This window comes from Sorex fumeus, unplaced genomic scaffold (assembly GCF_029834395.1).
Source record: "Sorex fumeus unplaced genomic scaffold, SorFum_2.1 ptg000015l, whole genome shotgun sequence".
In the NCBI taxonomy this organism is placed as follows: domain Eukaryota; kingdom Metazoa; phylum Chordata; class Mammalia; order Eulipotyphla; family Soricidae; genus Sorex; species Sorex fumeus.
The window spans coordinates 2,362,488-2,374,818 of NW_026606072.1; the positions used below are offsets into that span (position 1 = coordinate 2,362,488).

The 12,331-nt window shown below is 44.5% G+C and overlaps 1 protein-coding gene across 1 annotated transcript in view; it reads left to right on the forward strand.

Annotated features, from left to right (window-relative positions):
* RAI14 (retinoic acid induced 14) overlaps positions 1 to 12,331 on the forward strand; it is a 143,904-nt gene that overhangs the window by 21,185 nt on the left and 110,388 nt on the right. The window contains exon 2 of the mRNA XM_056112118.1: positions 2,025 to 2,109. Coding sequence (XP_055968093.1) covers positions 2,074 to 2,109 — 36 coding nt within the window. The 5' untranslated portion in view covers positions 2,025 to 2,073. The remainder of the gene's footprint in view (positions 1 to 2,024; positions 2,110 to 12,331) is intronic.

A 12,331-nucleotide genomic window follows, 5' to 3' on the forward strand; every position in this document is an offset into this window, starting at 1 on the left:
TGGACAACTTCCGGAGGAGGTTGACAAGGACATGAGGAGAGAGGGATGAGAGCAGATGTTCTGTGGCTTGTGTTCCATTGTTGTCCCTTGCCTTGTCTCCACATCAGCCTGCTCCAGAGGGCCTTGAAAAAGCACTGGGTGAATCCTAGGGCACCATGGCGAACATTACAGCACAGGCTTTTGGTTTTATGGACAGCATTTTGTTCACATTCATCTGTTCTTTTATTTATTTTTTTTGCTTTTTTTTGGGGGGGGCACACCTGGCAATGCACAGGGGTTACTCCTGGCTTTGCACTCAGGAATTATCCCTGGTGGTGCCCAGGGGACCATGTGGGATGCTGGGAATTGAACCTGGGTTGGCCACATGCAAGGCAAACGCCCTACCTGCTGTGCTATTGCTCCAGCCCCCATTCATCTGTTCTTGATGTCAGGTGAGGCATGGACGCTGCCAGCTTTGAGTCCTTAGTATGTGACGGGAACTTGCACATGGCCTTTTATCTTATTTCATTTGACTTTTTGTGACCTAGTTGCCAGGAATTTGCACCCTACTGCTTTGTACATTTTCCTAGGTTTGATGAAAAGATAATATCTGTACCCCATTTTTGCTCAGGAATCTTTGGGGGGCTTGTTTAACTTTGAAGCTGGAGGGCAGTGGAAAAAACATTCCATGCCCACCAGGCTTTGGGGGCTGGCCCAGAATTCCATCCTAACCAGGCTTTCAGCCGCAGACAGCCATGCCCGACTCCTGGTGACCTGGCTTCTGCTGCTGATCAGGAGAGCTTTAGACTAGGTTGTAGACTTGGGAGGTGCCAGGAGGGGGACCCGGGCAGGAATGGGACCCAGGCCTTACACTTGCAAGGCCTGTGCTCTGCCACTCGGCCACATGCCCCGGCCAGTAGTCTTAGTTAAATATTGAAAGTGTCCACACCCATGCAGAAGCCATTAAAATTGAGAGGCTTTGTCATTAAATAAAAGTATGTACTTCAGCCCTCCTGTCCCCCCCCAAAAATCTACTACCTGGGGATACAAAAACATCTGCTGAATAAGGTGATTTCTTAAAATTTTTTTCCGATCCGAGTTGGAATTTCTGCACCTCAGGCTGTTGGGGTGGTATCAGCAGGGGTGGGCGGGGGTTGTAGAGGGGAGCTACTCTGTCGGTGTTTAGACTGACCTGAGGAATGAGCCTGGTGGAGGGAGGTTTTGTTGTTTCTGGCATTGTTTTACTGTCTTGTGCATTTAGGAGGGGAAAACACACTGAGAAAAATAAATAGGGAATGAATGGCATCTGGAATATGAACTGTTTTCTTTATTCTTGATTGCTGCATTCCTTCTGAGGAGGCGATGCTATATTTTGAGGAGTTATACCATCAGATGCTCATTTGAAGAGTTATTTCAGCTTACAAAGGCTGTGTCTGGTGTGGTGACGGTTAAGTTATGTAAATATGTTCTACTCCCCCTCCCCCGCCCCAACCCCAATTACTGGGTCACACTGGCAGTGCTTGGCAACTGCATGGTTCCGGGGATGGAACCTGAGTGTCCTGCATACCAAGCCTGTGCTCTGGCCTTTGGGACATCTCCCCAGCCCAGCTTGGTGCAGTGTTGGGTAAATTAGGACATGTTTCAAGTTTTGGTGAACTTGAAAATGAGAGAAGGTTCTGCTGGGGAGCGGCAGAAAAAAAGCATGTTAGTTACTCTCTTCCAGTTCTTACCTCAGATCACCTTTTTTTTTTTTTTATTTTTGGGCCACATGTAGGGGTGTGCTCAGGGCTTACTCCTGGCTCTGTGCTCAGGGATCACTCCAGGCAGTGCTAAGGGGATCATGTGCGGTACTGAGGATCGAACTGGGGGTCCTCCATGTGCAAGACAAGTGTCTTATCTGTACTGTCTCTCCAGCCCTTGATCCCCTTCTTAACTCCAGTATTCCACTTATGGCCCAAAGTCGCAATCTAGTCTGGAAAGAATAAACCATCAGAAGTGTTTATTTGGAACCCAGTTACTGAACTCTTTCCCTTTTCTCCACTTAGGTGTTGAAGAATCTCCATTAGTGCATTTGGAAGACTGAATGGATTAAACATGAAGAGCTTGAAAGCGAAGTTCAGGAAGAGTGATGTAAGTAAGCACGTGACTCACCTGCCAGCTCCCTGGAGGTTAGCCCCTCCCTCTCCATGCTCCCTGAAGCTGTAGAAGCAGTGCTCCACTTCTCCTTTGATAAGATGCTGGTTAATCAACTACTGAAGCTGGCAGTACTCAGTACTCAGCTTATGCTAGATCAGAAGCATTGAGGAAGGACGTGCTCCCAGGTTTTTGCTGTGTGTGTGTGTGTGTGTGTGTGTGTGTGTGTGTGTGTGTGTGTAGCTTTTCAAATGACCTTAAAAAGAAAAATTTCTGGGCTGGAGTGATAGTACAATGGGTAGGGCTCTTGCCTCACATGGGCTGACCTAGACTTGATCCCTGGCACTCCCTCTGGTGCCTTGAGTCTCCCAGGAGTGATCCCTGTGCTCACAATCAAGAGTAAGCCCTGAGCTCTGTTGGGTGTGGCCCCAAAACAAAACAAAACAAAACAAAAAAACCAAAAATCTCTATGGTTGATGATGCCTTGTAGAGGAAGTAATAGTCCAAGTAAAGCTCTTGAAGAGATGAATCAGTTAAAAGTTTCAGCATTTCTAAAATCCTCTAGATCTGACAACTGAAAGTCATTTTTGAATGCTGGTCTTGGAAACACAGTGAAGGAATAATAATGAGCTCTTGGTTCATCTGGAACTTTAGGAAATGTTTTAAAGACTCTCTGTTAGGGCTTTTTGGCTAAACAAGAATATCTTTCGCTGTCTGTACCTTTACTCCCCCGGAACTCCTGGGGTTCTTGCTCATGGGGTATCTGTTATAAAAGGCTTTGGATTGGAGGAACCGTTTGTGATGTCAGAGTTATGAAACAAAGCCTCACAGAGGAAAGAAGTGGAGAGAGAGATCCCACTGGGGAGCTTAAACACTGTGGTATTTAGCCAGGGGTCACCTGGGCAGAGCTGCTGCGATTACGTCCTTGGTTCTTTGCGCAAGATGCTGGGAGCACGCTGGTTAGACCAGAGGAGTCGTGGAAGGGAATTCAGTTGACAGAGGTCTGTCACCCTCTCGCTGGTCTCACTCAACTCCCATTTCGTATTAGGTAGTTCTTTGTGAGTCTGCTTTTATTTTGTTGCCAGCAATCATAGCTTGTCATGACTGCGTATTCACAAATGGAGCCTGTCCTCTGGCTAGCCTGTCATACTGAGTGCTCCGTGGAGCCAGACCTTATCTGCAGGTGACATGTACATCATTATTGCCCAGATGAGGCCCAGACCAGAGGAGATGTTGTAGGCTAATGTCTACAAGCATCATGTCTTAAAGAAGTTAGTGTTCCGTATGAAAAACTTGGTATCACCTTCTCATTCTTTGAAAAAAATTTTTTTTATTGAAGCGATATTGGTTTAAAACATTTATGTTTCAGCATATGGCTTTGTAATTTGACATCTAAATTATGATTGGGCCAAAAATCTAACTTCCCCCTGCCACTTTGTAAGTGATCTTTACCCAAATTATGAACAACCCCCCCCCCCACTTCCTCTGGTAACTGCTATTGTTTTTGTAATCTGAGGTTTTGTTTTTGTTTGTTCATTTAAATGAAGTCATATGGTATTTATCTTTTTTCATCGGACGTATCTCAGCATAATACCACTGTACATGCATCAAAGTCGCCTTCTCATTTCAACCAACTAAAAATTAGAGACTGTGTAATGACTTGGCCGAAGTCATTTAGGCAGCCTTGGGCCAGAGTGACAGGCTTGGCCCTTTGACCTCCTTAACCCTGTGCTTCTCCCTCACCCAAGAAAGTTTTTTTCAGCCTCAGCAACTAACCCTGTGGATGACAATCTGCACATCTCACTTGGCTTTCTTAAGAAGAAAAAGACAAGTAAATAGAGTTTGCCTGGTTGACCGGATATGGGTTTGTAATTTTGTGACCAGGTTAACAAATGTGTTTTCTACTCGGAGAGAATTTGGGTAACTTCCATTCATACAAGAGGAGATTATTTTAGCAAAATGTAATCAGTTTAGAGTTTCCTGATAGATGAAAAGGGGCAAGGGGAAGTCATTGGCGCATAAATGTTGGGTTTAAAAATTAAAAACTGGAGGCAGTTGAGCGGGTGTTGCTGGAGCCTAGTTTTTAAATAAAAACGGAAATATTTCCATGATAACAAGCATAGTAATTACACTATTTAAAAGCTTCTGTGGTTTGGCAAAAGAAAGGCTGCAATTTTGGCAGTTAGTATGAAGGGAAGAAATGTGAAAGTAGCAGGCCTGGGCGAGCAGGGAAGTGAAGGAAATTGGTATAATAAAGGGACCGGACAATACTAAATTCATCCCGAGTTGCTTCCCAGAACCACACAGCTAAATGGAGGGAATAAATCCCAGTTTATTAACCAGCCATATGATAGCAATAACCATTACGGAGGACCTGCCCTTCCACTCCATGTGAGGTGCTGGTCACAAATTCATTATATGGAATTCGTTTTATCCTGCAACAAACGTTCCGTGGTGGATGTGATTGTTAGGCTCCTTTTACAGATGCAGAAACCAAGGGCTAGGTACAGTAACTAGTCAGGGTTCTTGGAGCTTGAAGTTGTTCAACCAGTTTTGGTGCCAAAGTAGCCGGATTCCAGACCCTACATTTCCCAAGAGAGGAATTTAGACAGAGACATGATTTTATGAAACATAACCATCTCAGCTCAAAAGCTCGAATGGAGGTTTGAGCTCTTGGTCACGTCTCTTCCCTTTCAGAAACCTCAGGTTTCTTACCCAAAGAGTAGAGAAAAAAATCTCTTGGCCTCTGACAGAGGTGGTGAAAACTCAGTGTCAAACACACAGCTTTGGTCTGGCACTCAGGGATACTTGGTAAATATTTCTTCCTTCTTTCTATCCAGACATCTGTGTTATAAAGTGTAGATAGTGGGGCCAGAGATGAAGTACAGTGGCTAAAGTGTTTGCTTTTCTGATACCTGTAAAATACCCCTAGCACCACATACCGTCCCCTAGGTACTTTCACTCTTGAACACAGCCAGGAATAGCCCAGAGCACCACGGGGTATGACCCAAATGGCACCCATTATAAATCCCAGCATGTTAGCCAGCCATCTGGTTGGGGGCCCACCTTTGTCTCCAAAAAAGAGTGTAATTGAGTAGGAGGACTGAATGATCTGGTAAAAGGTGCTGTCTCAGGGAGATGCCAGGAGGGAATTGCTTTTTAATATATGTCTCTTGGTTTGATTTGGAAGAGAGGGAAAAAAATATATATATCTACAAATGCACACATAAAAACAATTTTTGACTATTCGAATTCTGTTAAATATGCCAAACCCTAATCTTGAACTGAAGTGGTCTCTCTTTCAAAGAAGTATCCGAAACCAACAAACCACCAAATCTTTTCATTTGTCTTTGTGTGAGGCTCCAAGGAGAGGGAAGAGAGGGTTCATTGTCTTTCTGGAGAGTCGGCAAAAGAGGGCCACAGTTTGGGTTCTTGTTTCCAGAAAGAAGGGAGTGACCCCAGGGGCATGATTGCATTTCAGCCAGCCGCCTCTGCAAGGCCCAGAGCTAGACCCATTTGAGGTCACTGGGAGAAAAGCTCCGGGTCAACAGTGACAAGAGTGTCCCAGAGGAGCCCTTCGTGGACAGCCTTAAAGCCCTTTTCAAGTGCAGAACTATCACTGCGTGGTAAACATTTAATCTGGCTCTTCTTTCTGGAGTATGTGGATCTAAGTGCCGCCGAGTTAAAGGCAGGTTTTTTTTAGGACTAGTCGGGGGTGAAGGGAGTGGAGTCAGCTGGTTTGGGTTTGATCATTTACATAGTGGCTTTCGTCCTGGAACCATTTGGGACTCTGCAGATGTCCACGGAGGCCAGAATTTTGAAACTTGGTGCCATCCTACGGCGGGTGACGCTTTTCAGGTCACATTTTCTTTATAACCTTATATGGGGTAGCCTTAAACTTGGGTTTGATACTAGGTCTACAGAATAATGAAGAGTGGATTTTGTTTCTCAGAGGCTTGTCAATGGAGGGGAGAGGAGGGAAAAAAATCACAAGTAAATACTGTCACTGCCCTCCCGTTCATCAGTTCATCAATTTGCTGGAGCGGGCCCAGTAACATTGTGACACTTGTTACTGTGACTCTCCATTGAGACACTTGTTACTGTGTTTGGCATATCGAGTATGTCACCCTTAGCTTGCCAGGCTTTGCCGTGTGTGCGAAATATTCTCCGTAGCTTGACTTGCTCTCCGAGAGGGGCAGAGGAATCGAACTCGGGTCGGCCCTGTTGGCTGTGTGCAAGGCAGATGCCCTACATGCTATGCTATCGCTCTAGCCCACAAGTAAATACAAACAGGCAAAATATAGGTAGTGGATTGTAGATACTACAGGAGACTTCAAGGTGATAGAGCCATTCATTATATTGTGGGGACCGGAAAGGAACTTCTCTGATTTTCAGGGAGAGATGAATCTCTGGAAATGGGAGAATTTGGGTGAGCTTTTTAGAGGGAGAGTTTGCAGGCCTTGCAGCTGGGTTGGGAAGGGTGGTTAGGAGATAAGTAGGCAATGCAGGGGGGTGGGATCATTTAAAAGCCCAGTGGCTGGAGTCAGTGTCAAAATCGCCTTTGGCGTGCAAAATAATACTACGAGAGCCTGGGAAAGTGCCAGGGATAGGCTCTGAGTCTTTCAATAAGGACACTATAAATTTTTCATTCTCGTTTTAAAAATGAATGCACTTGGATTTAATGGTTATAAAACGAGTTGCATTCTAAATCATCATTTATAATATCTTTTATGACTAGAGTATGAAAGTCACTTCTTTACCTCTTTAAATATTTGCAGCCACTATTATGTGGCTCCACATGGAAAAATGAGCTGTCATCATGAGACATTATGCCAAGAAGGTTGGGATTTCCCTTTGCTCATAAAATGCTCACGCTTCTGGAATTTCTTTGTAAATGCCAAATTTTAGTGCCTTGAGTGAAATGGGTGGAGGTTGAGGGATGGGAAATGGGAGTTGAAAGATCTTTGTAACCAAACTTGATAAATGCCTCTCCAACATGTTCAAGGCCTTTAGAGTTGAGTATGGGGGTTGTATTCAGTTTCAGAAAAGATTTGTTCCCAGTTATGTTTTCTATTGTCACAGGGAAGCAGCAGACATTCCATTAAGAAAGAAAAAAAAAATCCAAGCTGCCAGTTCAATGTGGCTGACTCCCCGAGAGATTAAATTCAGGGTGTTTCTTTACATAGCAGCTACGAGCGCTGGCAGCTTCCAGCCAAAGAAGTGCGTACACCCCGTGAATCTTGAGGAACAGACACATCCTGCTCAGACAGGAGTTTGAATTTGTTGCCTGTTGCGAGAGCAGCTCTTCTGTAGGTTGATAGGTTGATAATCCTTCATTTCTGCCAAGTTCTTTTTTTTTTAAACTTAGAGGTTTTGACCATTTTAGTAAGTTTTTGCAGATGTTCTAGTTTCCCTCCCCCAACAAACAGGAATATTGAGGATATTGAAAATCCTTGCCGTGACCCAGTCTGTTGCAAAGCTAAGCCTCTTTTATAGTTTTAGTCGTAGATATAATTTAGAAATATGCTCGAGATGACCTTTTTGGGTGGAGGCAAGAGGCGCTTGTGTCTGGATAGAACTCTGGGCAGGCTTATGTCAGCTCCGTGTTTGCCAGGTCTTGTAAGATTGAGCCAGCTGCCTGTGTTCCCAGGTACAGGGCGACTGTAAAGGCATTCTCCAAGGCTTGCTGTCCGCATCCAGCTGTTGACACGGAGGCTTTCTTGGCCAGTTGCAGAGGAGACATTATTCCTGCCTCTCCTAGCAGCTCATGTTTGCTGGCGAGTGTTGCCTTGCACACGCGTCACCTGGTGGACTGGGACTGTTCCACTGACCTCATTTTGACAGATGAGCTCTATTGAACTCTCTGATCATGGAAGATACTATTCTGCAAAACTTAAGACAGCAATAAATCCATTTTGAATGTGGGAGTGGGGGAGGGGAATCTACGTACCTCCAGTTCCATCGCAGAATAGGTTCCTGAAATCCTGCCATGTCCCTCCAAGCACACAAGCTCACGGAGCCTCCTGTGTGCTTCTGGACCTTTGGGACTGTTTCCAGTGTCTGTTAGAGAGATCCCAGAGTATTCCAACTTTGTAGTGGCTGTTACAGCATGACTTAATGGTACAAGTGGGAATGCTTATCAATTGCTGACGTCCGTGGCAGTCATAAGGAAGAGTTCTCACTTGGATTGCATACACCGTCCCAAGCTCTTTTTTTTTTTTAATCATGTAATGCTTCCCAAACCATTCGTATAATTCCATTTTATGGAGACCAGGGTTGGTACAAAAATTATATTATTTTTATTTGTTGTGAGTTGGGGTACCTGGCATTACTCAGGGTTTACCTTTTAAAAAGTCTTTTTAATTTTCAGATTTTTAATTTATTTTTTTAATCAAATCACAGTGAGATACAGAGTTACAAATTTGTTCATGATGGGTTTTAGTCATATAATGTTCCAACACCTGTCCCTTCACCAGTGTACATTTTCTATCACCAGTGTCCCCAGTTTCCCACCTGTCTCCTCCCCCTCCACCCCTCCATCTGCCTCTATGGTGGGCACTTTCTCTCTCTCTCTCTCTCTCTCTCTCACACACACACACACACACACACACATTATAGTTTGCAATACAGGTACTGAAAAATTATCAGGAATATCCCTTTCCCTACTTTCAACACTCAGTTCCTGTCCAAAATGACCATTCTCAACTATTATTGTCATACTGGTTCCTTCTCTATCCTAACTGCCTTTTGCTCAGGGTTTACTCTTGGCCCTGAGCTCAAAGATCACTCCTGCTAGTGCTCAGAAGGTCATATGTAGTGCTGAGGAATCAAACCTGGGGAGTGAACAAGGCAAGTGCTTTAACCCGTATACTGTCTCTGTGGCCAAATCATTTTAAATAATAAATTAAAAATACTGCTTTATAGAAGAAAGTTGGGTTACTTGGCCAAAGTCACACAGTTGATAGATGGCAGAGAGAGCTGAACCCTGTTTTTCTTGACATTCTAGAGCTCACACTGTCAAACACTGCATGCATTTGCTGACACAGAGTATTCACATTCCTCAGTTCCAAAGTTTCTGCTGTCTCCAGTGAGTGCTGTCCTGTACAGTGGTTCTACATCATTCCAGCACTCTCCGTAGTGTCTGAGTCCACCAATAGATTGCTGTCATTTTCTGTAGCAGACGAGGGCCTAGTGAAATTTTGTGTGTTGATTTTTTTTTCTTTTTGGGTCATACCCAGCAATGCACAGGGGTTATTCCTGGCACATGCACTCAGGAATTACTCCTGGCGGTGCTCGGGGGACCTTGTGGGATGCTGGGAATCGAACCCGGGTCAGCTGTGTGCAAAGCAAACATGCTACTCGCTGTGCTATCGCTCCAGCTCCAATTTCTTGAGAGATCAAATGCATTGGAGACTTTGTTTTTGTTTTTGGGTCACCCCTGGCAGTGCTGGGATGAGGGGTTGCTACTCTAGGCTCTGTGCTCCATCACCTACTCCTGGCAGTGCTCGAAGGACCCTGCAGTGCCAGGGATCAAACTCTGACCTCTAGCATACAAAGCATGTGCTCAACTTGTTGAGAACATATGCTATTTCTACTCTTCCAGTGGAGTTAGTAAATATCTGCTTTTGGGTTTTGTTTTGTTTTGTTTTGTTTTGGGGCCACACTCCACTGTAGTCAGGGTTTACATCCAGATCAGAGCAGAGAGATCATTTCTAGTTGTACTCAGGAGACCCTGAAGTCTGAAGGGCATTGAATCTGGCACTCAGTGCATAGCATGTGCATTAATTAATGCATGTGATTAATCCCATTGAGTCATCTCTTTGGTCCCAGTAGTCTTTTCCCCCTTGTGGTGTTAAGGGTTGAATCCAAGTCTTCCACGTGCAAGGCATGCCCGTTGTTGTTAGGCCACATCCTGGCCCATCAAAATAACCTGTTTCTGAATGATGTCCCATTGCTACTTGCTCGATTACAACTTCCTTTTAGTTACCCAGACCGTAACTCCAGAGGTTCTTTAAATCTGGGATCTTTCCAGGAGCATCTTGGAGAACAATAGGAGACTCAGAATGTGGCCCCCAAATTTGGGGAAATCTGATTAGTTTACAGAAGCTGTGAATACTTAGTTTATCACTTCCAGCTATGGCTGACCTAGATGAATTTAAAAAAAGAATGGGGTGCCACACGTAGTGGTGCTCAGATTTTACTCCTGGCTCTGCACTCAACTATACTGTTGGGAACCTGGGGACCATATGGGGTGCTGGAGATTGAACCCCGGTTGGCCACATGTGAGGCAAGCTCTCTACCCACTATTGCTACAGCGCCACCAGATAATTTTTGTTCGATGACTTCTTGTAGGTAACTTCTTGGAGGTAAATATAGGAATTGATTATGAATTCGCCCTCTGGAGATTGTCAGTTGAGTTTCCCAACAATCATTTCCATTTAGAGGGGTTAGTGTCATGGTTATGGCAGGTCACTGAGCAGAGGCCAGCACGTCTATAGAGGGGATGTTATTAACTGCCCCTCACTTTGTTTTTTTAGTTTCTACATTCTTTCCAACAAGGAACATCAGTGTTTTCTGATCAATTGATTATCCACTTAATAGGGTTGTTTCCATTACGTTTATGAAAAATATTTTCAGTCTCGGGAGACTCCACGTGATTTGATTTCATGTTTGATTCTCTCAGGAGGCCAGAATGATCTAAGGTTTCTCCCTCCTGGAGGGTGCAGTAGGCTGGTTTCCTGGGAAGTGGAGGGATTTGTCATGTGGGAACAGAACAAGAAAGTGTTTGACGAACCGCATGCTTTTCTGTGGATGTGTTTATTCTAAGATATATTTCTCAATGCCGAGAAATGTTTCTATGGCAACCTTTCAAACTTGGGCTGTGGTTGTTTTCATGGGAGTCAGTGTGAACTTGTGAAGCTGTTTCTTTTTGAGGGATTGTTTCATAATCGGTAGACTCGAGGGTCCTTCAATGAGGTCTCAGTGGGTCAGTTTTTTCCAGCGTGGCTGATACTGCTCTGGGGATGGATGGGAGTGGGGGTCGCTGCTGAAATAAGCCACAGAGTTGGTAGTAGCCTCGATTCTAATGGGAGAGGTGGTTTCGGTTTTTTTTCTTCCCCTTTTTGGGTCACACCTGGTGATGCTCAGGGTTACTTCTGGCTCTGTACTCAGGAATTACTCCTGGCGGTGCTCAGGGGACCATATGGGATGCTGGGAATCGAACCTGGGTCGGCTGTGTGCAAGACAAACGCCCTACCCGCTGTGCTATTGCTCCAGCCCCAGGGATGGTTTCTTTTTGGCTTAAAATAGGTAGCTTTCGATCATTGTATAACTGAAACCCAAGCACAAAAATTTGTAAGTCTACAACTGTACCTCATGGTGTTTCACTAATAAAAATAAAAAAAAGTTCTACTTTAAAAAAAAAGTAGCTTTCCAAGGGGTGTGCTAATTTTTTTTTTCCTGGAAAAGCGCTTGGTAGAAGGTCAATAAGTTAGGACTCTCTACAGTGGATATCTCTCTTATGGTATAGGATGAGCTGATATTACAAAATGCCTTGAAGTATACAATGGCTCAAATGAGGTGAAGTTTATTTTCTTGTCAAGGAAAATTTTTGCAGACTCTTGGGCTACCAAGAATGTTCTACAGATTCTGCCCAAATTCCAGGTCCTTCTCTCATGGGCTTCTTCTCTTCTCCAAAGTTGTGTTTTGTTATTGTCAGCACGAAACTCGTAATTCCTCAGTGGGTTCCTGAGTGGTTTATGAAAGATTCCATACAAAACTCAGAGGCTTGTGAATTACACTCATTTATATAACAGCCTTATAAGTAGGCAGTCATGGATGGCCCCTATACTCTGTGCCTCTTACTGTTTCCTTACTCATTACAGCTCATTTGTTGCTTCCTGGTTTCTGTATGTGCTATCCTTGGTCTGCTGTGGTCTCTCACTAGCTCTGTCCCTCAAAGTCCACTACTGTTCCTCTGGTCTCCAGCTGATGCTTTTTCTTTGTTGGGGCTCCATGATCCACCTCTCAGGACCCCAACTCTGACTCTTTGTCTCTGACTTAGTTCTCTGGCCATCACTCTACCACCGTCATCCTGTTGTCCATCGATTTGCTCAAGGGGGTGCCAGTAACATCTCCATTCGTCTCTGTTGAGTGTTAGTGTAGCCCAGTGGCGTCTGCTTGCTCCAGGAACACGAAGAGCCTGAGATTTTAGCAGCCT